Genomic DNA, 27,692 nt, shown 5'->3' on the forward strand with positions numbered 1-27,692 from the left:
CCAAAGACATAAGGGGCACCTCGCCGGCCCTCGGCCAATCACCAACTTTAATGTCACAACGCTTCAATCAGACAGACAAAATTGCTAATAACGGACGAGGCTGCAGCAATACGGCTGTGGACAGATCTGAGCATCTCCTCACTCAGGCACTACGGCGACTACATGAAGCTGCACTGAGGAATAATTGGGCCAGTGCTGCTTTAAAGGCGAGAGTCCATTAATAATCAAACAAAGCCAGAGGATATATTTCTGCAACACTTGGGAATTCTGGCACAGCAAATAATGCAGACATCTTTGGGGAATTCCCTCCCTATCTGTATGTAAAATTGGACCCTTACCTTTTGAACATCAGAAGGCACCCTCTTGAGGAAATCCAGTATTTCATTATTGTCAATAGTATATGGGTTGCGCAGCTTCTTGGTAAATTTGTTAACGCCTGTGAAAACAAGAACACATTAATAAATAAAGGTGTCACACCCACCAACATATTTTTCACTGTTTTACAGTGTAAAATAAATAATAAAGAGTTGTGTAACCCTATCTATGTGTTCAGTATAGAGTTCCCACCAGTGTATCAGTAACTGAATTATATGATGCTGTTTCAATTGATCCCTTTCAGCCAAACTGAATTCAAGCCAGACCAATACAATGGAGAAAAGTGTGGATAAAGCCAAACCTAATCAATTAAAACAGATAAATGATAACTGAAAAACAGGCGTGCATTCATGACAACTTTTCCTCACTTTTGTTTGCTTCAATCTGATCATTTCTAGCACATCTATATTTACTTTGCACATGGCTGCATACCACAGAGAAAAATATATCTCTGGGGTCTTGTAATGGGACCATTATATTCACAGCTTGGTACTGCCTGTACCTCAACATGCAGACAAAGAACCTAAGGACTTAAATATGTGCAAGCAACTTGAAAGACTTGCCTTGCAACCACAGAGATGGGGGTTAACTGGGGAGGCAGAGGAGTGTCTCAGAATGTGTTTTTTTGTTTGATATGATGGTTTTTTGGTATTGATTGTGTTGAAGGCAGTGTGGAAGTACAGTGGTTGTGGGCTTACAGCTGGAGGAGGAGAGCCTGTTAAGGGCAGCATATCTCCCTGACCACTGAGATGACTGTCTATTCTGTATGACTACAGCAGATAATGAGAGGCTAGACCAGGAGCCTACAGACTGCCCAAGGACATCATGTATTATATACAGCTTGGTACTCTACCTCTGCTTTGTTTTCACAGAAACCCTAGGCCTCTGCTACATCAGCCCACACTAAGCAGAGCAAACCTCTGCAGCTGTCTGATCTCTGTGCATCTGCAGAGGTGTAGGGATGGCAGAGTTCTCAAATTACTGTACTTCATTAAATCATGCATTTCAAGTTAGGAACATTAAACATGAGTTTTGTTTTGTTTTTTATGAGCGTTTATTTCATACAATATTACATAACAATATTTTCATTGTAATGAAGGAATCTGTTAAGAAACAGATAGTGGTAGTTTGTTAGTTTTTGGTACATGCTCAATTTAGCTCTAGTTATTTAAACAAAGATATTTTTGGATTGCAATTTTATGAATAAAGTTGTTGGTTTTTTTTATGTAGAACTTACCCCATATCAGCACCATATATCGCATTGGGATGAAATATAATAGCACTGTTACAACAAACAGCGCCAAGCAGGTCAGGTACGACACGAATGGGACCGACCAGTTGAATATGCTATAAAAAAAACAATTGTGTCAGATTAATGTGAAGTTCTATATAAAATATTAAAAATTCGTTTCAAATAAAGATACTTTGTAGGATAAACATAAAAAGGTCAAATTACTTCTTGAGTCGCTCTCCAATCATCGCGATTTCCTCCAAAACATTCTGGACAGCCAGTACAACTTCCTGCACCATATGTATCTTATCCATCAAACCCTTTTTTCCCGATTCCTAAAAAAGAAATCAAAAAATGCACAGACACTGATGAGGTACACTGTATGTCAATTGTTGGGCAGGGTAGACAAAGACCAGTTTATCTCTGCCGTGCTATTATGTGTGATTTTTCTATTGAATGGCCCATAATGAGCAAACACTGTAAATCTTCAGACTATGCTTTTGAAGATGAGACAGACTCAGTGCTCAGAAGCTGTTATGTGGATGGCAGGAGAGATTTCAGCTTTTGTCCGCCACATACAATAGAGCTGTTGCACAAGTGCAGCACAATCAAGACTCTCTGGTAGATGAAAAGTACACAAAATGGTCATCTGCAATCAGGCAGACTAGACAAGAAGTGCAGGGGCCTTGCAACTGAAGAAAGATTTCATTCCAGCAGCCTGCATAGGACAAGTTTGAACATGTTTTTACAAATCTGTCAGGCCAGGCTTGCTAACTTCTCTTAATGCTTTCTCTGCATGAGAAAAACACTTCACCCCGCTTAGAACACTTGTTCACTCTTTCACTCATATGATAAGTATTTTTTGCATTTAATGTGCTGACATAACAATGACTCTGGCGGAGCAATAAGTCAACATGTGAGCGGGTTGGAGGGCTTGTCTCAAAATGAAATAAATGTGATCACATCAAGGCTGGAAATTACGATGAGTGTGAAGCCTTCCAGAGGCAAGGGAGTGACTAGAGATAACACAAGTAACACAAGCTAAAGAGGGCTGAGAAGCCTCACATCAAAAGGAGGAAATAATGACAGGAATGATGACAGAGGGCGGGAGAGGACGAGTGAGAGAGTGAAAGGGGAATGAGAGTGTTGGGGGAGGGCGCTCTGATTGAACCTAACAGGAGGCTTGAGGATGTCTATATGTTTATGTTACAAGTCAGTCGAAGCCGCAGCCTGTGTGCATTGACAAGGTCCAGACAGAGTGCCTTTTATCAGAGCTTCATGAGGCAGCCCCTGGGAACACAATGTCTGCCAGCACAGAGAGGCTCCCCACTGTCAGGCCCACTCTTCTCCACGAAAGGCGCAGGGAGAGAGCAATTCCCACACTACCAGAGCCTCCCCCACTGGACTCGTATCTGGATGGACACTGGAGGCTCAGCACTGTCCAAAAAAGGAAGAACTATCACAAATATGCTTTCTTTGAGATTAACATCTCATGGTCTCATCATGGGGGAAGAGGACTATCTGTGTTTATGCTTCATCATACTCCACTCTACTGCATTCGGGAGGCTGAGCAAACCTTCATGTGTGTCCTTTACTCTACATCAGGTGTTAATTGAGTTCTTTCTCCTAAGTTTATTTTGAAAGCGGGGAACACTGTTTGAATCAGCTAAAAGCCATTACCATCCGTGGCAGCAAGCTCCTGATGGACCGAGAGAGAAATGATAGCTCACTCGATATGAAGCCTCATCAGTTAGGCTCACATTCCTTTTCATATTTCCAATGAAACTTGTTTAAGCGACCAATTACATGATTTAGGATTCAAATCTAATCAGAGACATGAAGCATTACTTAACTGCAGTGGATACACATGCAAGGTAAATTTAGCCAGAAAAACAACGACAGGAAAAAAGAGAAACCATATTGGCTTTCATTTCTGAAAGGAAAAACAGACAAATAGATGCACTCTGAAGTATGCATCGAGAGGCAGAGCTCTCGTGATTATCATTATTCATGTACTTTAATATTCCCAAAATCCTCCACATTCTTAGCAACCAAAACTGTCCTTCCTACATTAATCATTGGATGATATTCTTTATCTTTGTTCAGTTCTCTTTTTAGCAAGTACATAAGTGCAGAGAAAACAAAAATAAATAAAAGATCTCCTGATGAAATGGGAAAGGATGGGTAAATTGGGGATGGACTAAATGAATCTCAAATGTCTACTGATTAGAAAACCTGTGTGAAATCATATTCTCATTTCAGATAAAATTGTAAAAGCTTCCTTTTAAGGTGCAGTAATGGAGAACCAATTTGATCTCCCGCACAAAGGTAAACATACTCTCACAGACATGTGGGGTGTTATCAAAGGCTGGGAAAGCTCATTTAGCATCATTTTAATTAGAATAAACGGTGCCAAATTTGAATTCTCAGACTGAATATTTTTCTAGTGACTTTTTTGACAAAAATAAGAAGTGCGTCTAAACGAAAAACACCTGTGTTCCTGGCAAATTATCTCATATGGAGCTAAAATAAGCTAACAAACAATTTGCAGGGATGAAACACCAAAAAGCTCTCAGAGGCTTTAATGTGTTGGTGGGTTCGTGTGCAGTAGCTCTCATAATGCACACCACAGATCACGACATGGGCATTCTGTCTGACTGGTGTGCTCAAGGAGACCCAGCGGTGACTGTGGACTATCAGGAGAGAGATGGAGTAACCCCCCCAGTCCAGTCTGGCAACCCCCCCCCCCCCCCCCCAACTCCCCTGGGTTAGGCTCTGGGAGCAAGTCAACCCCGGACCAGCTCTGCCAGCCGGGGGGCAATGAAAGGGCTGTTTCATCTTTCCTGTTCGTTTCTATTGGAGATCTATGGCCTTGTTTTGCCTCTCTGTTTCTTTATGTTATGATTAAATATTGTCTATCTGCACAATTGATACCTAAGGCCAAAGGGAAGTCACTTTGCCCACACATAATTTGTAAGCTGTCTCTTTCCCTGAGGACAGATTTGTTCACAGGCAGAGAATCTGTTCTGTATTATCCTGCTCTAACACTGCCTTGCCTTTCGTCTCTCTTTAACGTCATGCCTTCACATTCTTGCTGTTCTGTCTGAGGTTTAAATATTTTCTTCCTCAAGGGGGAAAAAAGGGGGGATAAAAACATATTTGAGTGGTAATCATAACCTTCTCTGAGGGAAAAGCCTTTATTCACATGTTAGAGGAAAGGCTAGGGGGAAAAAAGCAAAGGCTTTGAAGTCATCAAATTTAACACTGATCACTCTTTAACCCCAAATATTTTTAAAGAAGACTTTGATAGGAGGTGTAAAGCTACACTGCTTGATCTAGCTGCATGATATCACATTCAAGTGACAGCAAGACCATAACCAGACTTTCAAATAAGCCACTTTAAATTAAAGCTGACAGCTTAAAACAAACATGGGTGACTGCTTAATTAGTAAATGAAAGGAGATATTTCATTTCCTCTGAGTGTGAAAGGGCTTAGGGAGGCTCATGGAAAACCTTTCAGAAAGCTTTAAGAGGTGAAGGCTGAGTTTGGAATCACATGCAATGTATTGCAGAGATTCTCAAATCTTTCTAAAGACACTGCTATTTCTTAAACTAAAAAAGTCAACATTCCTCTATGATATATTGAGGTTTCAAGGTAAAGACAAATGTAATAACCATTCTGTGTAGCAATGATATTAAATCCAGTGCCTAAAAGGGAATCCTGCCTGATTCAATATTAATAAATACACAGAATTTTCTGTATCACTGCTGTTTGTTTAAGCACCAGTTTTCCTGTTCCTAGCAATGATAGCAAGTGCCGCTTCCCACTTTGTGTGTGCAGACATATCATGCAAGTTTCATCTGTGAATTAGCCCATCCTTTCAGACAGGATTTGGTGGATGTGCCTGTGTTTTAAAAGAATCTGGCTTTTTTTCATAGCCCCAGGTCCTCACAACAGAATATATTGAGCGCATTATGGATATGAATCCTGGGCCTAGACACGTAGCACAAGGGTCATTGCTTGGAGGCTTTGCTTTAGCTCCACACTTCATTGCCATAAAGCAATAATACACATCCCTGTTAACTCTTCCTTCTTTACTGAAAACAGTGGGATGAGTGTAATTGAATATTATGAGCTGTGGGGAAGTATAATTTGCAGGCTACTTAAAGATTTCCTGTTGTTTTGTTTTTCAAGAGACACTAGAGAGATATATTAATAAACATTATCATTTACGATTTCTCACAAACAAATGAGTGAAATAGCTAATAACCTTTGGGGCAAAGTATACATTTACTGCTGTGTTATTGTACTTTGTTCCTTTGTTCTGGTAGCAAAAGGTCATTCTCAACATAGCTATCCCATTTAGACAATAATGCAAAAAAATTTCTGATTTTATCCCCAACAGCTGAGCAAAATCTAATTGACGGTGCTGTTTAAATTTGATTTATAGATTTTCAAAGGGCTGCAGTATCTCGGCGGAGTACATCTCTAGAGTGACACTGAATACCCAGAGGAACAGAATAAAGAACTACATGCTACAACTGTTTCATAGATGTTGCCCTCATTTGGGATGCATGAAAATATAGCTATTCTTAGTTAGAAAACAGCTTCTGAGAAGTAACTGTCATTGTGACTATGCTAAAATATCGATTAGAACCTAGAATCTTAGGTAAAATATTTTCCATTTTCTAATGGAATAAGAATCACCGCCATTTGCTGAACCAGGAATTTGTACTAACCAGAAGCAATGCAGACATTGTTCTTTGTTTGATTTAACCTTGGTTATTCAGAAGGAAATATAAGCAGAAAAATATTTTATTCCAGCCACTGAGTAATGCAGCAAAGAGACGGTAAAAAAAAAAGTCAGTGTTTATGGTAACCTTAAAAGATATATTTATGTTTACAGTGAAAACTGAGAAGTGATAGCTTTCCATCAAAACATATTATCCCTTAAAATGTTAGCAAGAGACAAGATAAAATACCTTCTCGTCTTCCTCTTCGTCGTCACCCGTGCTCATGTTCACCTAAGAGAAAATAAAGGGTAGAGGGTGATTTCAAACGAACGGGACATGTGGGCACTGGAGCATTTTTAACAAACACCTAGTAATGAAATTTTCTTTGAGTACATTCACCCCTATTGGGAGAGGCTTGTTTCCATAGAGACTGCATCACAGGGGTGACCTCACACAAAAGGAGAGGTGAAAGAGGGCCTTCCTCACAAGAGCACTGTCACACCAAAGCAATCTCATTTCTCCACAACATAAGCACACAGAAAAACAGAAAACGGAAGAAAAAAACACATTTAATTTGGATGCTGTTGCCTAGATCACTTTATATCAAGTCATCCCTGACCCCAATGTGGTGCACACTGTGACATTGCCTGGGAACAGAGCTGTGTCTTTGCCGGCCAGAGGGTCACAGAGGGGTGGCAGAGTCTCCACAATGGATATGAGGGTGAGCCTGGGCTTTAACATTGCCCAGGGACGGCATCTTTGCCAGCAGCCATAAATACAATCACCGGGCCGGGGATGTAGATTTGGGGAGAGGGTGTGAGCAGGCCAGGCCCCCGGCCGGCCAGCGAGAAGGCTTACAACACAGTGAAATTGGGGGGCAGTCAGAAGTGTGAACAGCATTAACCTTCACAGACATGTGTAGGGCAAACATAATTTCCATAACTGTAGAGTGGAGATAGTGGTATGTTGTGGGGAGAACTATAGTCCTCCATTTACAGATGTAGTGAGTCTATATCAACAGACTATAGGCTATACATATATTTATAGTGATTTCATTTGGGTGGCCTTTTACTGCTTGGTGTTTTATTGGGTTTCTGGAGACAATGTAGATGTATTACAGCTCCTGTGTTATACAGTATACATGCAAGTGTAAGAGTTGCTAATTGCCATTACAGCAAAACTGCAATTTGCCCAATGTGCGACAAGAATTTCATTCCATCAGGGTTTGACCAGAGTTGGGTTAACATATAGATTGAATTTGGACTGTGACAGCATGCATGTACAGATGTGTATGGATGAATCCTGAAGAATTCAGAGTCCTTGTCACTCACTAGGTCCTGGTTGGAGCTGGCCTTCCCTGCAGAGAGCTGGAAGTAGTTCCAGCCAATGAGCAGAAGCAGGAAGAGGGGCAGCATGAAGAGCTCCCAGTGCCACACTGTCACAAGGAAGATCTGAGAAGACAGGACATGACAGTATAACGCAAAGCCCATCACACTATAGCTGGGAACCAACTTTCATATCTAGCCTGCTCCCAAAACAAAATGTATAATGGATTTAACCACGTCCTTAATCTCATGAAAAGCATTACAAACTGTAAAGCCTCTGAGATTTACATTTGATGGCAACAGATTTTACTCTTAGTGGTTTGAAAGTAACAGACATTCAGGGACAACTTTTAATATCTTCAAATCCTATTTATATACACCAATAACACTGTGCTGGCAGAGTGTCTTACTGCAGAACAGAAAGTATGACATGGATAGGCATGGTATGCTGTCTTTTAACTAGCACATCAAATCCTCTTAGATTCAGAGGCAGCGAGGCTCCCTGCATATGGCAACTGGAGAAGCATTTGCAACATTTACCCCCTCCATGGCGATGATACTGAGAAAAGCCAAGACCCCTGGTAGAAATAAGACGGATCACACTGAATGAGTAATCCCCCATAATTCTGTAAAGGAGTGGTGCTAAGCACGTTGCACAACACCCACTGCATTTCACAGCAGAGCACTAATTGGACGGCTGCATTTAAACCCATTTAGTGACAGCCTAATGAGTCTCCAACTGAAATTATCAGGAATGTGTGAGGAGGATCACACCAGCAGGTTGACAGGGATGGAAAAAAAATGTCTCCCACAGCAAGTTGAATCTTAAAATTTATTACAGTGTAATTATGCACCAATCCACCCAACATATAGTCCACTTTTATTTCCCACAGACTTTCACAATGTATATTTTTTCTCATACTTTATAAACATCATTTTCTATAATTAAACAGTTAGATTCATCATACATTCTTAAGTGTTTTTTTTACAAAGTTTATTTCAAAACAGTGAGTATAACTGCTAAGCTAAACCCACACGATGCTAGCACTGTGCAATCTAGGCTCAAAGAGCTGGAGGCTGCTTACAGTATGAACAATATGTTCGAGTTAAGCCTGAGACAGGATGTGAAGCACTGGGGCCTTCAGGCCTCAATAGCAGGCCTGTGAAAAGCAGACTGCTCCTGTCATAGCAACCATACAGAGTCCATGTATGTTGCTCTGGGGGCCAGTCTACCTACTGCCACACCAGGCCTAGGTTCAAACGGCCACCAGGGAAACGTGAACCATGAGTAATGCAGACAACAGTGAGGCCCAACTGCCCAGGGCTTTGCTACTCTACTGCTTATTATCCCCCAATATAACCTGGGGGATGGAGGATGAGCAGATGCGTCATGCAGAAACACAGCAGGATGACAAAGATATAAAGAAATGAACAATATGAACAATATGTTATTGTTACTTTTTATAAGAGCTCATTTGAATTACATATACAGTAGCAAACTAGAGCTGGTGGGGGATAAAAAAAGGTAAACAATGAATATGCATGATGTGCAGAGGTAGCTGCAGTACATCTCCTCTCTGTTATGAATAACCTACGTCATGTGTTGTCACCTCAGTTCCCATGAGGCAATTCTAAAGCGACGCTCCCCTCACCCCAGAGGAATTCAGCTGGCTGGTGGACAGGTAGCTTGTCATATTCCCAGTATTCTCGTAAAAAAAGGAAAAAGAAAAGAGGGGGAAATGTGCCTGGAAACTGACATGAGCCCAGCAGGAATGTTGAACCTCCTTGCCCTCCCTGCAAAAGCTGCTACATTAACCACTAAAGTCTAATTGCTTGGTCTCTGTCTTCCTGTGCAAGTCAACAGAGGGAGCCAATTCATTTCCACCCAGGGAGCCGGCAGAGAGAATCTGTCACAGGTATTCATAATCGCCCACTAATGCTAATTTCTGCTCACCGCGTTCTGGCTCAGTGGACAAGATAAAAGCCTACAGGAATACAATGCCTAGTGTCTAAACTGAGTGCTTAAATGAGGGTATAAACCAAAACTGTCAGAAATCTCTTCTCAATTCCTCCCTCATGGTATGTCAGCCCATGTGTTCAGGATTTACATGCTTTTTTAACACTAATAAAAACGGTGGAGAGAAACATCTGGGAAAACCTCTCAGATTCCTTCACTCAGGTGCACAGACTGAGACTTTGCCATCAGATATCCCACAGTAATGAGCATAGGCAGGACTATACCTTCCCCTTGTCTCCTTGCATTCTCCAGAGTTTCTGTGAAATGAAGACAGAACTAATTCCCCACTAAGTGGTTTATGTTTTATTAGCAAGCAGCTGAGTGATTAAAGGACGTGTTGGACAGAGTGCAACCTTTCAGGCATAAGTGTAAATTCGTATTAAAAACAATCCACGTTTTAATTGCATTCAAAGATGGGCTCCATTTCAGTCTTAAGGGCCTGACTGCATGTTTATTCATCGTCAACAAAGAACTACTTTTTAAAACACGACAATGCTAATATGTTGCACAAGGTGTAAAACAGTCATTTATTTAACCAAAAAGGACATAAACAAACTGGAAGATTTAGGTTTACGCACAGCAGAATTGGATAATAAAAGACTTGCATTTGAACAAGTGTTAGTATGTATATCAGGGAGGAGTGTCTTTAATGTAGGAAACCTCCCTTGACAAACACCATTTAGCTGAAAAATGTCTGTATGATTATGCGCAGGGGGCCTAGGGAGAAAAAAAAGAATGAATTAATAAAACTATTAGCACACGGTGGAGAAGATGATGGAGATGCACTCTCCTTAGCCACCTGTAAGCGCTTGGAGAAGGGGGCAACCCTGGGCAGAGCAATTCTGCCAGCAGGGTTAAGAACAGCCTGACAGATTTGTTTTATAGTGCCATTAATATGATTCCACTAAATGCATTCTGCGCCTTCTCATGCAGATCCCCTGGCCAGCAGAATCCAGCACCTAATAATAAAGCACTCAGCGATTAAAAGTGTGAATAAAATAACTTAAAGCTGAGCAAGCATGGCAGCTCCCACCACCCACACTCTCCCAGGAGAGGGAAAAGGGATCGTAGTAGGAACAAAGGGACAAAGACACCCTCTATAAGAGTTTCTACCATCCTGTAAATTGATTAACAGAGGAGGGGGTGGCCCAGTCTACCAACCCAAACTACTGACTGGCAGACATACCACCAGCCTGCAAGGCTGCCAAATGCTCTCCCTATACACTACAGTAGACAACAGGCTATAAATATAGGAGTCACATCAGTATAACACACATACTGTTGATGAGCCAAATTAATGTAATGTCACAGCACAAGGGGCCATACAATAAGAGCATCAGAACTATTGCTGTAAAACACAGCTCACTAAAAACAATTTTGTTTTTGCGTTTTAACAACCGTTATTTTTAAGATTATGTACCATTTAAAAACACGTTAAGATTTAATCTTGGCTGTATCTTCAGTACTCTCTTCAGTTGCACACCACTTGGAAAGCTAAACAAAGTGAGACGAGCTCCAGCCTTTATTATGAGGGTCAGTCATGCAGGCTGTGGACCGATGCCAGATTACGTGAACATATACTGAAAGAATTTAACAAGACTAACTGCAGGCTGCAGGGTTTGAGTGCATGTTTTTTCTGTGCGTGAGAGACGGAAAACGGACACAATCCGTGCATGTAACTATGTGCAAGTATAGGACATACAAAAATTAAGATAAGAAATTGAAATTAATATTATTTTTAAAAATAAATAGGAGCAGCTACAAAACCTTTAATAGCTCTTACTCTAATAGAGATGTTCTTTTTCTGGGTGAAATCAAGGGCAGTAAAATTAATCTCACATTACTTCCTCAATTAAATATACAAAAAAATAATGAATTTGATAATGAATCAAAGGCACAAGTAGCAGCTCAGCTCACATAGGTCTTTTTTTTCCAGCCAGGCTGAAACAGAGTCTGGCTGAGGGCTTAAGTTGGGGACAGGAGCGGCAGGCTTTAAAGTAGCTGTAAACGCAGAGCAATGAGACATGTAATTTGTGTTGAGCTTGGGCCAGTGTGGGGACAGGCTTTCAGGGGGTGTCGGAGGCAGAGGAAGCACAGATAAGATTTCTCTTCGGGGCAGGTAGAGTGTGTGGGCAGCTATGGTGCTCTGAGCTAACGCTGAATAAATATTTCACATATGCTCAGCTCAAGTCTTATCGACTGGGGAAAGAGAGAGAGAAAGAGGAAGAGAGACAGAGGGGCTACAATTGAGTGAGAGTAATAAAATGGGGAATCTCATGACCCTCTTAAGGGGGACGAAATCAGTAACAGATTTTGAGTGTAATGCAATTTACAATTATATTTTTTTATCAAATATATACTGTATAGCATATACACTGATATTTACTTTACTGAAGTTACTCAAGTTATGTTTACAATTATTACTATCATTTTGTTTTATGATAGCTTAGAAAAAAATCAACCAAAGTACACATTTTAGTAATAAACCCATAGCTAAATTTAAGCATAAACAATTATATTCCTTGGGTAAATTTTTTAAAAACTACAAAAGTGGTATCATATAGTCCAATTTCAGTTAATTCAGAGTTGACTAATTTTTCTAATTTGTAAAAAGGTTAGCCGTAACAAAATAATAAGCACTTGCCACAGCTTGTAAGGACGCCTGCACAGCACAGTGAAATAGTGATAGCAGCTCTTTATCTAAGAACTGAGGAAGAGCAGCCGTGCGAGGCAAAACATTAGCATTTGCTCACAGGGCCAGCTCTGGCCGTTGTCTCCCCAACTGTCTGACACATGCCAGGGCCAGACTAGCAACAGTATGAAGCTGGAGTGGGGCAGTCAGCAAGGGGCCCCATGGTGCCTGTCAGTGGTGGCTACACTGACCCCGCACTCCGGCACTGGCCACTAGTGTTTAATCCGTGTCGGGAGCGTTAACACTGAGCGACCTCCTGGGTGACAGATCTGCCATGCGAGCCTTTTCCCCTGAGGAGGTGGGGAGGGAGTGGCATGGACTCTCTCTCCCTGTCAGCTCAGCTCACATGCACGTTAACGCGCCGGGGCCAAGACCGGCCCCGGAACAGCCCTGCACAAGGGCGGACAGGTCACCGCCTCAGCTGCCTGGGGAGAGGTGTCCTCTGTGACTACCAAGGTGGCAAGTACATTAAAGCCAGTCATTATGATATGGTACACACAGTGGGGTTAAACACAGAGCATTCTTTATCTAAGCTGAAAACACGCATAATATAAAACAACTAAGCACAACAGATGCACAGATAAAACCTTGCCTTGTCAGGAGTCAACACGTTATATTCAGTGCAGACAGCTATTATAAATCTGAAGACACTTTAATTGTTTGCACTTTAAAGTTACTTCATGCTGTTTAATAATGCTGAATAATAATGATGAATTTAGTCAGTTTAAATGACATAAAACATTCTCAAAACTAAAATCAATATGTCCTAAAACATATAAAAATGGGAACGATTTCACAGCTCTAATGATGCGAATATTAGCAAAGAAAGCTTATTAATCCTGCTAATAAGGGGACATGTTTCAAGGTTACACATCACCATCTGACATTCAGGGTAGCTAAATAATAATAATGTGTTAAATCACGAGGCACTGCTTAGCAGTTTTCAAGTAGTCATAGCCTATCATTTAATAATTAATAGATCTCAGACTCAAAACCATGAATACACATATCGCCATCACTGTCATCATCCCCCCCCCGCTAGACACATTCCCACTGCACAGTCTGTAAGAACTCCCACAGCCACGGAGAGGGAGAGTGCAACCCCCATGAGACTGAAAAATCCCACTCCTTTAAGGCCTCCAACTTTTTCCAACAGAGAGAAAACAGATGCAAAGCAGAAACAAGGAGACAATTCACAGGCGTGTACAGTCCTCTCACTGTTCTCGCAAAAGCTCGGCCACACTGCAATGCAGTAAACCACAAATAGGCAGATCCAAGTCTCACAAAGCATCTCATTTTCAGGGACAGTGTTAACAAGAACAATTATGACAACTCTGATTATGGCTTTGATCTCGGCCGGGCTGGTGTTCTGGTTAATGGCCCCGACTGCTGTGGCTCTACACAGGTGGTCTCCCGAGACCTCTGGAGCCAGATCTGACCCTGTCCTGCCCTCATCTGGGGACACTATGATTCTATCAGCCCCCAAAAAGTGCCCGTTGCAGCTGCCAAGTGTGTTTACAGCTGCACCGCATCAAACATTCATCAAATGCCATCTTTACAGTGTGTGATGTGAGGCAATCAGCATTTCACAGGCTGTCAAACGATGTCTAAAGCAGTTGCTACCTGGCAGTGTCAAAAAGAAAACGGTTCAAATACTCACATAAGGTATACAGGTTTCTTTCTAGTCTAACTCCTGACAGATGAGGTACCTCATATGTTAAAATATTAATTCTACTTAAATACTTAAAGCAGTCTAATGACAGCAAAGCTCAAAATCAGCTTTCAAGTGTAAATTATCCTCTTTTTTAAACTTTCATCCATTTCATCTAAATCAAAATTGTTCTGAACTTTAAACTTCTGAAGCAGATTAATTTGGCTGGCTAATACAAGCTCATTTGGATTTTTTTTGTCATCCTTTTTTTTATGTGGAACAAACTTGTGTCTCTTGGTCTACAGCACAGAATGGAGGATTTCACTCCAAGTTGTTCCCACAAATGGCTCCTGTTGGGAAAAGTAACTGATCTCCTCGGCGCCTCCATTCGCATTTCCAGCAGTGCTGTAGCTCCATCTACAGGTCCTATTCTTGTGTGCAGCAAAGAACTCTGGGTGACCCCTCTGCAGTCACTGCTGATGTATAGCACATTCATCTCGCTCAGTCTTAGTGAAAAGCACATCTAACGGCCGTTATTTTATGAAGATTTTAGCTGTCACATTTTCTCTCTCTCTCAGAGAAAGGAACATGCTGTTGTCAAACTCTTGAAAAGCGCAGATCCTGGGCTCATTACTGTAGCATAAACAAGAAGAGGGGAAAAAATCCAAATTTCTTGTTTGTATTTCCGTTCACTGATGAAAATGTTCATGAGCTTTTGCCAGAACTTTGTTTAAACGCATGAGAAAGATTTTTCTCTTTTTTTTATATTACATTACCTAATTAGAGAGACTATTTTAAAACTGCTACCCATTGGTGGAAAATCGAACGCAACTTCAAACAGCATGAACTCTGCTGATGAGATTGCGCAATCAAAACAAGTAACCTCCTGCACTTGCAAACAGTGACAATACTGCAAGTATATCCATTCATTCTTCCATTCATTCTTTACTGAGTTTTCTCTCACACAGTAACGCTCAGCAGCAGCAGAAAACCAAATAAACCACCAATCTGTAAATGCTAAATTCATATGTTCCTGGGTGTGCAGCTGTCTGATTGTAACTAATGAGAGAAAAGTTACCTTGATATGAACATAGATCTCTGGGGAAAAAAAGCAAAATGAAAAAACAATTCCTATTCACTTGGTTAACATGAACCAGAACAGTGATCCCTCTTGCAAAATTTGAATAACTTTCACACCAACAATCACTTCATAATGTATACATGAAATCTACATAAACAGGATACAAATGTAGACTGCATGCTGTGTGGAGGTCAGAAAATTGGCCTGTGGGACTGAGTGATATAATGGCTAAGCATTCCTGGTAAAGCACTACGTGAGCGTCCCACAGTCCCAGTAGAAACCACTGCAGCGGTAATGCATTACAGGATGTATATGTTGTAAAAGGGTAGGAATGGTCTGCCTGCTTGATAAATAATGTATTGTAATGTATATTAAAGCTAGACCCACCACGGCAGCGTTTCCTAACGGCATACCCTAAGAAGCCCTGCGCTGCCTGCCACTGTGGAAAAGAGCAGACACTAGTGGTATAATTATGCACATCTGAGAGGCAAGCAGAGGCCATCTGTCAATGTCTGAATCAGTTACCTTATTACCACTGCCTAAAGATATAAAGATAGGAGTGGGAGCTGCTTTCATTAAGGCACATGGTGGCATGCTGCTTTAGCAGCTCCAAACACTAACCTAATTGCAAATGAGACTTGGAGGAGGAGGAGTGGCTGTACAGTTACAGGGCAGGGGCACTGGTGTGGCGAGTGGTATGGCACAATGACAGCCAGTGAAGACCTTGTGGTTGCCCTTACTGTCAGACGGTAAGTTCAGTTTTTCCTGTTACCATCAATTACATGCAATGTTTACATGTGATTTGCATGTTTCACTGTGCTTGTTACTTGTTGAGAATTTAATAAATTATTGTACAAAAAAAACTTTTGACTCGTTAAACTCTCGGTCTGCTGATGAGTGGGTGATGACTACTCACTCTGCTTGGGCAATTCTCACCGTGCACCTTCAACACTTACAGTAGACTATTTGAAGCACACCTCTTCGCAGACAAAGGCATTCTCTGACTATTTTGTATCTGTCTGCTTTTAAAAATATCAACCAGTGCGCTGTGTCTACAACAACAGAGCAGTTGTTTCAAAAAAAAAGCAGCTAAACTCAATGTCACGAGAATTGCCATCTTCCATAACATGGAACAGATGACACACAACTGACAAAGACAGGATTGGGAAGCACTACACTACAGTAACAGTCGTGATGAAAGTAGCGAGTGTGTGTGTCCTTTTCCTTCATTCTAAGATCTCTACTTGTGTGCTGGACTCCTAAACAGCAGGTGGAGTAGAAGTGGAAATGAAAGATTAGAGTGTGCCACCACACACTCCCATCGCCTGCGGAGGATCTAATTATAGGTGGAAGAAGATGGCCCCATCCCGCTGACCTGTCACCTGTCAGCCTGCCTATCCTCCCGCTCTCCTGCCCGTATCCCTGCCTCCAAGTCTCTCGCTATCTGCCTTCGTGGACTGCACTCTTACCTAACTGTCTTCCTCTTTCTGTGCTCAAACTTTCTTTCCCAGATAGTAGCCTGCCTCCCACTCTATCCTTATACAATCGCCTGCATTGTTCTCTGTCTTCCTGTCTGTGTGTTTGTCTGCCTGTCTGTGTGCCGTGCTGTTCTAAAGGCTGATACATTGAGCCTGGCCATTGCCTGGGGGGATTTGCACCTCAGGATCAGTGAGAAGGGCTTATAGAATACACCAGGTATGAATTGCATGTCATTCTGAGACAGAGCAGACAGAAGAAAGGCTGTGAAAGGAGAGTTCTTCACACACCCTGTCTGTGACCGCTTCCTCACCCTGACACGGCGCTGGCAGGTCTTTCATGGCAAGTGTACGCTCTTAATCATGACATTACATGTGCTGTACTGAGGGGGATTCACAGGGTGATTTAAGATTATTTAAGCTTAGGCCCTTAGATCACATACCCTCATTAAAAACAGCTAAACAGAGACATTTAAACAAGGTTCAAATCTCAGAGGCAGACTGTCACTCTTCCACCTAAGGAAGCTGAGACTGTGATCCTCCTTACACCGTCCCCCGGGTTAGGAGGCTTTGCTGAGAAGTCAGATGTACAAACGTCCAAACCCCACCCCTTCAAATACACTCTAATGTCATCAGAACTGAAGGAAAGCCAAGTGGGGTTTGAGTTAAAGGATAAAGCACATCCATCATATACGCATGGGATAAAAAGAGAATGCAGCCATTGTTTTTCATGGGAAAAAGACTAGCAGAGGGAGAAAATAACTAAACCAAAGCTTCTCCTCAACAGCTAATTCCCATAAAATGGAAGAGTTAAAACTGGGCTGCAGTGAAATGGGACAAAACTTGTTTGCCCCAAGGCTTAAAGAGAGTTCATTAACGTGAGGCAATGACTTACCAGAAAGGCTATTAGACTCCGTTGTGTGCTCTCCCATTGAAAACAGCTTTTAATGTACTGTAACGTGTACAGAACTGCTGTGCTGATTTTTCGAACCCGATATATATTCCGGGCAAGAACCTAATGGGAAATAATTGGAACAAAACACCAGTTAGTATCATTTGATCCTGGACATAATGTTTATGGCTTTGCAATGAGGTTGAATCAGTTTTACAATCCTTTATTTGCTACTTGGGAAGTTAGATGTTTAAAGCCAATTAAACAAATTAGTTTGACAATGTCCGATCCAAACTATGGCCATGTGTGGCTTTGTTGTGGCTACTTTATCAGTGGGATGTGAAGGGAGCATACTGGCAGGCCTTTTTTGGTTCAATCTGTTAAATCCTGCTAAAAATGTCAATAGAGATAACCTTTTTGGAGAACTTCAGGTTTTCCTCTGTTAATTTTGTCTCCTTCGGCTGGAAGGTTCTGATAGCAGCTCTGACCTGGGACAAAAAAATGAACAATAAACACTGCAGTTTAACTACTCTTTTCACACTACATGATATGAAACATTATCACCTTTCAAACAAGCTAGAACATATTTAATATGATCTCCTTACTTTGTTATAGATAACCTCCAGTACCAGAGTGATGGTTCCTTTTGATACACTTTCCAAGTCTTCTTTCTTCAAGAACAGACATATCTGCTGCTCATTCTGAACCTTTAAGAATAAAAATAAATATGTATAAAAATGTTTTACTAAATTTTGTCACAGTAGTAATGTAGTGGCTGATCATGAACAAGCTTACAGTCAGTAATGGAATGGCCACTTTCCCTAAAAAGTTTGGGGCTTTGTCTCCATTTTCATCAAGGACGGTCAACTCTATCACATCATGAATGTCCTTAATTGGGCTGTAACATAAGAGATAGGAAACATGTTATTCACAAGACACAACGCAGAACAACACAGAATAAGACAGATGCCCTGGTTTCTTTTTCCCAGGTGTCTTACTTACAATGTAAAGGCAGTGTTCCACTCTGGATTAACGGTCTTGTAGATTGTGTGAGTTTGAAGTTTGCTGTTACCGAGCTCAGCCATACAAAAGGGGTTGCTTTTTCCTGCAAATGAAGTGTTATTATTTAATGTAAAGAAAAGGCCATGACAATAAAGAGGTGAATTGTTGTTATGGATTACCATTGAGGTCTGTTGTTGGAAGATCATTTGCCTTTATAACCTTGACCTGAAGGAAGCCAATCTCCCCAACACACTTGTGCGAGTTCTTTAAGCTCTGAATAAAAAATCAAATGATTAAAAACATGTTATTCAAAACATCATTTTTGTGTATGGTTAATACATGTACCACATACAATCATATTCACCTGGCGCCTAACAGAATTATATTCATGTTGAAAATGTGTCCACCCGCATTTAAAACAATCCATTACATTTGTATTTCTTATTGAATCAACTGACATTAGGATAATTACTAAAGTGTAGATGTCAGTCAGATGTTCTGTAATTATTTGGAGATTCTCCAGTTACATAAAAAAATAAACTAAAACAGAAAAGAACCTACAAATTTCTGCAACACTGTGTCTCTCTCATCAGGATTCTCCAAGGTAGCTGATTCAATGTCAGAGATGGAGACTCCCCAGCAGGGTCTCAGGGTGGCCAGAAACACCAGCCTGCCCTTTCCTGGGTCCAGCACATTAGTGTAGAGCTGCCTCTCATTAAGTGAAAGTCTCGATAGGTCAATCTCAATCCTGAGACACAAAAGGAAAATAGTTCCATTGAAACAAATAAGGCCAATTACTTCTGTGGAGGAGCAATGTGAGCAAAATTAACACTACCCACCAGTATAATACTCACATGCCCCATGATTCCTCAGCCTTCCTCCCTCTCTTTGAGTACACCTCCACTTGCAGATCTTCCTGGTTATCTTCAAAGTGATTGAAGTCAAACTGCTCTCTCCACTGGGGATTGGCCTGAATGCAAAGGTTCTGAGGGCAGTAAAGACACAGATTCAGCACATGCAGTACAGTCGAAACACACACACACACACACTTTGACACAATGTCAGCTTTAATGCATTATCTGACTGAGCAGCTCCTGCATGACAGGTGGATTAAGTCCTCATTCAGTCCAGCCAGAACAAGGCAGGAGAAGAGAAGGAGAGGTGTGTGTCTGTGTGTGTGTGTGTGTGTGTGTGTGTGTCTATTTGTGTGTGCTTGTATGTGTACACCTCAGTAGCCACTCTGGGATTGTAAACACTGACAGCTTCCAATTAGAATCAGCTTTGTCCAACAAACAAACAAGCAGAGAGGAAAGGAGAGAGGTTTACAAAGAAATAACACGACAACAACAAGACAAGTGCACCACAGAATCATCAGGGGGGAGGCCAACAAGTACAGGTAGATGAACAGGGCATGCTGGGTATGCAAATGAAGGCAATGAAGCCCAGCACCCGAAGCACAGGGAGAAATGAGTGGCAGCCTTGCCCAGTCTAATGAGCTGCCTCTGCCATGGCCCAGTGAGCCAAGGTGGAGGTGAGCCCCTGACAGGCACCTGCTGAGAGAGAGAGGCGGGGAAGTAAGAGATAGGGGCTAGGAAGAAAGACTTGAAGTATAAAGAGTAGACATAAAAAAAAACAGAGGAGCATGAGAAAAGGGAGTGTAGGAGAAGTGGATAAAAAAGAAAGACTTTTAAAAAAGAAGTCCAACCTTGCTCTTGTACTTCTGATCACCAAGGCGAAAGCGGACATAAATGTCCCCATGGCCATGCTGTGGCAGGTCCTGTCCCTCTACCAAGGTGATACTAAGCACCCCAGTCCATATCTGGTTTTTCGGCTGATTCTTGTGTGTTTCAGCTGCTCCCTGGGATGGTGCGGCCTGGTTCCGCTGCAGGGCAAAGACACACACAGACAGGTACAGGTTTTTTTTTTTTAAAGCACCATGTGTGTGGAAGCTCTGTGCGCTTCCCTCTGTTTACCTGCTCCTGCCTCAGCCTGGCACCTCATCACGTTCACAGAGTGCATGAAAGTAGGACAAAGGTTTACACTATACAGCACATCTCTGTTGGAGCACATTAGCACATTTCTACTGACAGGCAAGCCACACCATGGAGGCTCCTGGAGCGAGAGGAAGAGAGGGACGTCAGCGAGCAGCCAGATGTCCCTGGCTGTGACAGTCCCACTCATCACTGGCTCCCAGACTGAGTGTGGGGAGGCAGGACACTTGGCATACTGCACCAGAGACAGCAGGCAGCAGTGAGTAATGATGCAAACCGCACAGCTCTCTCATCAGCAAATTATGCATACATGCAGTATGTATGGCCAGCATTAGAGTTTATTGCATGTTGGCAAATTCATCCAGTTTTAATTCAACCAGCAAAATAACTTTTTTTTTTCTACTAAAGTGAATCTATAAACCTAACAAAGATATTGTGCAATCGAGAACACTTTGTAAATCAAGGACAAGCCCGGCAAATAATCCACTTCTGCTGCCTTGTGTCACAGAGGGAGTGAGAGAGAGAGGGCCTTGATATGTTTCCATGTTAGAGTTCCCGTGAGGCCATGTGGTGATAGGCCAGGGCTGTAAAAACAAACAGCAGAGAGGTTGTGTAGCACTGACTGTAATTAAAGAGCAAGGCCGTAATCTGCTCTAGCCTCTTTGATTGCCCAGCTCCTTCGACTGCCCCGCCGACGCTGCTTCAAACAGCCCCACTACAACTCCCCTGCCACTCCAGCCCCTCCTCCTCACTGTGGGGTCACGACCCACATTGCCACCCAATCCGGAGGGGATCAAAGCACATCTCAGGGACCTGAATTAACATGGAATACCACAGGAACAGCCCTATAAATATCAGCCCCTTCAAAAGAAGAGGAACAGAGGGAGTGGAGGAGCGATATAAAACAGGCCTCAGCCAAGTCATCCCAAGTGTTTATCTTGGACACATTTCTATCTCAGCGGCCAATAAAACAATTCCACTTAACTGTAAGTGGCCCCTAAAGAGAATCTATTCCTGGTCCTAAAAGGGCTGTGCGATTGCTTCCATATGGTGGGACAGCATGGGGACAAGCACGAAGAGCTCAGACCCAGGTCCATTTGGCTGGTACCTCAGCACTGTCCATCCACAGCTGTGATATTACATCCTAACATCTGGGTTATTGCCCACTATGCCTGGGAATTATCAGCATTGCCGATCTTAGGCATCCCACACTGGCAACATGCCTCGAACAGCAGAGCCTCCCTCCCGCTTCTCCCATCCGCCCCCCTCCTGTTTGAAACACTATCACACAGCAGAGTTTTACTTAGGCACTTGCCATTCCCCATCTCTGTGGTGGTAACACAGAGGGAGAAAACGATGTTCTGAAAGAGGGGGAGTCGAGCTGTAAGAGCTGGGTATTCAGCACTTCCTGGATAGGTGTTAAACGCAATAAGATATTGTACGTTTGTCAAAAATTGAAATGGGAAAAAATGGCATTGTTACATTGTTAAATTAGCACCGTGATTTAGGCAGCAGAACATTGCGAAGAGTCCCATCACACATTTCTGTCTCCCTTTGAGTATCTTTAACCATCTGTAGTGAATAACCTACAATGTGTATGAAAATGGCTTCATTCCTTTGTCATCTAATTTCAAATTGAGATTGTCTGCTGGACCATCAAGAGACTGAACAGTGGCAGATGTAGTGACTACATAGGTGTGAACATAAACCCACTCGCTGCACTGTGAGTCCCAAACAGAAAACCCTCACTCTGAATCTAATTACAGCTGCAATATATTGAAAACCACTTGAGAGGAGATGGAACTTTGTTTACGGCGAAACCAAACACTGCTCTATAATACTCATCTAAGGGCTCTTTCATGACAACATATTCAGTCAATATTATTATTTTGGTTTTGATCAGAATGTAATATTGTACCATACTTTTTTCACAGCAAATTATACCACTGAAAATAATATGCATTGCAAAAAAAGGGTTCACTATAAAATCACAAAAGAAATAGGCTGTGTTGAAACCAAGGTTACACACAAAAGCCTGAGTCCCAGCATACACATCATTCTTTGTTGCACCATAGTACAGTGAGCTACTGCCCCCTAGTGCTTTACATCAGGGTGACCGTGAGCGCTACCGTGTAATTTAATAAAGTTTAACTACTAATGGCATTTTGGATAGAATCTGGAAATTCAAGTTAAAAAGTAAATTATATAAAAATGCCATACCTTATTCTTCTTCTGTGGCCATCTCTATAGGAAAAAAGAGAAGAATGACATGAATCATAGATCAAAACAATTGAGAGTAGACTAGGGACAAGCAACTGCATCAACAAATACTTCTCATATCAGAAATACTCTCACAGGGCTTCTTTTGACGGTGGCATCTCTAAACATTAAGCAGACTTCAACAACAATAGCTCCCATGTCATCTTCTTTACTTTTTGGATCATCAAGTGTCAACTCCATTTCATAGGTTCTGTGAAGAGTCAGAGAGGGCATGAAGGTTAAAACTAGTGACCATTTATTGAAAGCCGCATGATAATTGATTCCCTAAAATATAAATGAAAAAAATATCTTCCTCACTTGTACAAATCAAGATCTTTCAGGCAATAGTGCTGGCACCCATGAACTCATCAGCGGTCCGATTTTTATCATAGACCTGCAACAATTTTACAAACATCATTCAGATTTTAAACAGTACGAGACCACACTTGTATCATAAGATAATGCACTTCTAGTCAAACAAACAATGCCTACCCGGACGTCCACGACATGCTCTTTGTCTCGAAGAGGATAGGAGAAGGACTCATTCCACCGTGGATTCAGGTTTTTATAAACCACCTTGCTTTTATAGAGCTGTTTTCCTTCAAGTTTGAACTTCACATAAGGATCACTGGTACCTAAAATTCACCAAGATAATGTTGTGTGACACAGGTGGTTATGACCTTAAGTGTTAAGTTAATATACAACCACAGTGTATGAACACAGCTTTCATAGCAATCTACAGGAAAAGTGAATTATTTAACGCAATCTTTGTTCACTTCGTGTGGAACATATTGTCACTTTGAAAATGTTCGCTGTTTATGGAAACACGCAAATGATCACACACACATACAGAGCCTTCCCCCATGCTGGTTGTGTGAGAGACTGAAATATGTGAGGAGGAGGTGTACCCCACACATGGCAAAAACAGAGGGATGTAGCTGTTTAATTGTGAAAGAGTAGAAACACTGGCCAGCATGAGGCAACCAGAAACCAAAATCTAGAAGCAACCAGTGTTAATCTCCCAAGCCTGTTAAGAAAGTCTGTCTCCGAGTGGGGTGGGGGTATGGGACTTCTTTGTTTCTGCAATTGCATGCAGATTGGCCAAAAAATGAAAGCCAGTCCCATGCCTTCATTTGTATAGGGGAATAAAGGGGTGCTTGAGAGAGCCTGCAGGGAGGCTTGAATCACATGACAAAGGCCCTGTGGGGATGGGCTGTCAGGCCTGTCAGCTCCCCACTCCAAATGAACATCTCGCAAAGGCAGGCAGGACCCACAGCAGCTCCACCCTGCCAGCCTGTGACAGGGAAACCTCCAGGCAACTTGACAGGAGGAGAATGTGGCAGCTAGCAAGGAGAAAAGCTCTGGCATGACTGAGAACGGTGACGATGGAAATTAATGGGAAAAAAGGGGAGAACAAAAACCAAGGAGTGGGGGCTGGTGGCGTGGGTCCTTTCAGAATATGTAATGACAATGTATGCCATTGGTGAGCCTTTGGCACGGTGTTGATTGTTGGGCAAACAGTAGAGAGACAGGGGGCGTGTGGGGATTGCATCATCGTGGTGCCATCATGTCAGGGAAAGTAAGGTCTCAACTAGCAGGGAGTAGGGCACTGGGCTTGGAGGGTCTTCTGCCACCAGGTAGGGGAGAAAAAAGTTCAGGATCATTCCAAGAAGACAGCCCTTTCACCATTTCGCTGTAAGGTGATTTCTCAAAGCCACAGGACCTACTTCGAAGTATAATATTGGTTAAAACCCCAGCATAAGGGTTTAAATTTTCAATTAGATAAGATAAGAATGATGTAGCTTTGTAATACTGTCATATAACATTTCTCTCCTTATACTATGAGATTAATCTATCACTCTAAAATGGCCAAATGTAGATATTATTTTCACTTTAAGTAAAACAAATACTATAAGTAAAAACATTGCCAGACAGTAATTGGCAGTAAATTGGCTCTCTTAAAGAGACCACATATGAATATTCCCATGTGTTGTAGTTCCATGTATGACCACCAGAGGTCGCTGCTATCCTAAAGCAAACTATACTGGGCCTGGGCCTCAGGAGGAGTGGAGATTTACATTTCAGCTCTCTCTCTCTTTCTCACATACAGAGCAATATCATTGACTTTATACCTGGATATTATTATAGATAAAATTGATTATTTCAACTAAATCACAGATCCATATGCGCAACTTCACAATTATTACATTAAAACAACACCCCTATAGAAAGTAAAATGACTCATTTCCAACATCAAACTTAGATATCAATAAAATAATTAAAAGAATGTAATATTTAAATACATAAGTACAAGTTGTGGGGTAAATGGAAAAAACTCTTCCTTTATAACATCTACCAGCCACAGGCCTTGTTTTGAGGAAGCCCCTCAGCTTTGAGGTAAGAGTTATGAACATCCATCCATCTATCCATCGTCAACCGCTTATCCTGCGTACAGGGTCACAGAGGGCTGGTGCCAATCCCAGCTGACATCGGGCAAAAGGCAGGGTACACCCTGGACAGGTCGCCAGTCCATCGCAGGGCGAGTTATGAACATCTGATTGTCAATTAAATTTAGCAAAGAATCCAATACTACTACACTGGGTATATCATTTCAAAGTCAGATGTTTGTCTACTTTGAAATACCAGTGGTTTCATGTACTAATCAGGCGTTCATCAGAACTGATTGGTTTATCCTAGTCAATCTTTTGTCATACTGGTCTGACTGCATACTTCTCTTCCGTTTCCTTTCCCTGAACATTCTGAGATGTCTGTCTCACAAGTAAACATAAGCATTAACTGAACACACCCCATCCTGCCTTTATACACAATAATACATGTCTATTCACAGCTTTCCTGATTGGCTCATAAACACAGCAAGACTAACGATGTGTATACATGTTGTATTTACGTGCAGTGTTTCATCAAGGGCTCACCCTTTAGCTGTAGCCACAACCCAACACACAAGAAACTGCTTTCTTTTAGCATGGGCAAGTAATCCATTATGGCATCTCTTTATCTGTACTGATCCATCCATGGGTGTTTTAAAAAGACTGGTGTTAGCTTATAAAGAGATAGTAATTATTCTCTCAAGATCTAAGCGACAACGTTAGGATTTATGGATCACCTCTAGGTTGCTGACCTACCTGAGCGCTTGTCTCGGATGACCAAGTTTCTTCCCTTCTTCAGGTTGATATTGAGGAGGTATCTCTGGAACGAGAGAGGTGCTTGGACCCCAGGCCCTGCTGTCATAGCCTGCTGGGGAGAACCATTTACATTTATAGGCTCATACCAGAAGCTTGGCTTACTTCAATGGGCACAGAAGTCCTTTGAGTACTCACAGAGTATCCTGGGGATCTTGCACATTTTCGTCAAATAAATCGCACGTTTCGCTGGACATCTAAAAAGAAAAATGTTGTAATGACATTTCATTAAACATCAGAGGGTAAACTCAGTGTAGTACACTAAAGCTGAGATGTCTGGGCGTGTGCACTGCCCTGTGGTCCACATGATATTTATGGCTTGAATTTTATAATTGCGTTTATCTATTTCAAGTCATAGTCTATGCATTCCTCATGACTGAAGATAATGTCTTTTAGGGACACAGCCAATGTGTCTACAGCATGCAAATGCTGCAGACAGCAGTAAAATATCAAATGCAAAGCAAAGTGAGATGTTATCAGTCAGAGCTCTCCACACCACATCCAACCAGTAACACAAGTTTTTGACTGGTTCCCATATCTATGAGGCATCTAGACAAAAGAGGAGATAACAGTTTTAGTTTCAGTTAGGGCTGTATAAAGTCAAATCCCAGGTGGTCACGTTACATTTATCACCAATCATCTGAGGATGCGTTTGATATGTAGACTAAGTAGACTTAAGTGTTACTGTTACAGTGGATATATAGAGAATACACACTATGTGTATTCTGTCTATATGTAAGTGCTACAGGGATAAAGTGTAATAAAACCACAAGCCCAAGATCAGGCTTAGGAAAGAATGTTGATTTCATGCCATTCATATTAGAGGCTGAGAACAACAGCTGAAGTGAAATGAAACCATGCATATATGACCAATGTGAAAATACATTAAACATTATTAACTTAGTTATTGTGGTGATGCTATAGATTATATTAGTAACGGATAACATGTTTTATTTACAATACCTTCTTTACATCACACAGCGTCTTCTTAAGTACTTTACTATGGCACTAGAGCTTGCATACTTTCATGTAAGAGATTATCACTTTCATTTAAGTTAGCACACCAGAAAGGGCTCTTAAGGTTAATGTATATGCACATGACTGGATTAGTTTGGTTTCCCATCTGTTTCATTTACCATGAAAGGAAATCGCTAATTTGACATCTGAATACAAAATTCAAGTCTACAGTACATGCAGACTTCAAATAAGAATAGACCCTCTGATTATACTGCAGTTAAATACACTGTAAACTGACCTCTTCCAAGGCCTCCTCAATCTGGGCTTCTTCTTGCATGGCTTCTTCTGTGGACAACCCACTTGTGAAAAGGAGGGAGCAGAGTTCTTGGTCCTGTTCCTCCGAATCTGTTGTTGAGGGCATGTTGACTTGCTCCTCATTGGGAGTGCCACAGGAAGAGTCCAGAAAGTTGCCATCTGCACTCTCCAAAGGAGTCCCCTGAGTCTCCAACATCAGAGACATTCTGTCTACAGGAGCTGCAGGGGTCCCTTTTTCGCGTGATGGCTTATTCTGCTCCAATGATGTGGTCCTCTTTTCTGTGAAAGGGTTCACTTGGTCTCCCAGGGAGTTTGCTCTGGCCAGTGCTGCAGCAACCCTACCTGCAAGAGCTCGGTCTGCTGGGGTGTCTTCACCAGAGACACTCTGTCTCTCAGTAAGGTCTGGTTTTGGTGAATCAAGTGCGTTGGTAAAAACAGATCTTGGTGAAGGAATAGGGTCAAAAGTAAATTTAGGTAAACTGCCCTTGGATCTTT

General features: G+C 41.8%; 1 protein-coding gene across 1 annotated transcript in view; it reads right to left on the reverse strand.

Annotated features, from left to right (window-relative positions):
- The window catches only part of mctp2a (multiple C2 domains, transmembrane 2a), a 29,886-nt gene extending 2,624 nt beyond the window's left edge, over positions 1–27,262 (reverse strand). The window contains 22 exon segments of the mRNA XM_038706756.1: positions 339–436; positions 1,613–1,722; positions 1,832–1,941; positions 6,590–6,631; positions 7,672–7,791; positions 17,477–17,596; positions 17,887–17,961; positions 18,079–18,180; positions 18,269–18,371; positions 18,476–18,578; positions 18,655–18,748; positions 19,037–19,223; positions 19,330–19,460; positions 20,181–20,357; positions 22,687–22,710; positions 22,822–22,936; positions 23,044–23,068; positions 23,071–23,119; positions 23,218–23,360; positions 25,869–25,980; positions 26,064–26,122; positions 27,181–27,262. Coding sequence (XP_038562684.1) covers positions 339–436; positions 1,613–1,722; positions 1,832–1,941; positions 6,590–6,631; positions 7,672–7,791; positions 17,477–17,596; positions 17,887–17,961; positions 18,079–18,180; positions 18,269–18,371; positions 18,476–18,578; positions 18,655–18,748; positions 19,037–19,223; positions 19,330–19,460; positions 20,181–20,357; positions 22,687–22,710; positions 22,822–22,936; positions 23,044–23,068; positions 23,071–23,119; positions 23,218–23,360; positions 25,869–25,974 — 2,034 coding nt within the window. The 5' untranslated portion in view covers positions 25,975–25,980; positions 26,064–26,122; positions 27,181–27,262.
- Positions 27,263–27,692: the final 430 nt, after the last annotated feature.

Source organism: Micropterus salmoides, unplaced genomic scaffold (genome assembly GCF_014851395.1).
Source record: "Micropterus salmoides isolate LMB-PRFRI ecotype aquatic unplaced genomic scaffold, ASM1485139v1 Ms_hic_scaffold_8, whole genome shotgun sequence".
NCBI classification, from domain to species: Eukaryota; Metazoa; Chordata; class Actinopteri; order Centrarchiformes; family Centrarchidae; genus Micropterus; species Micropterus salmoides.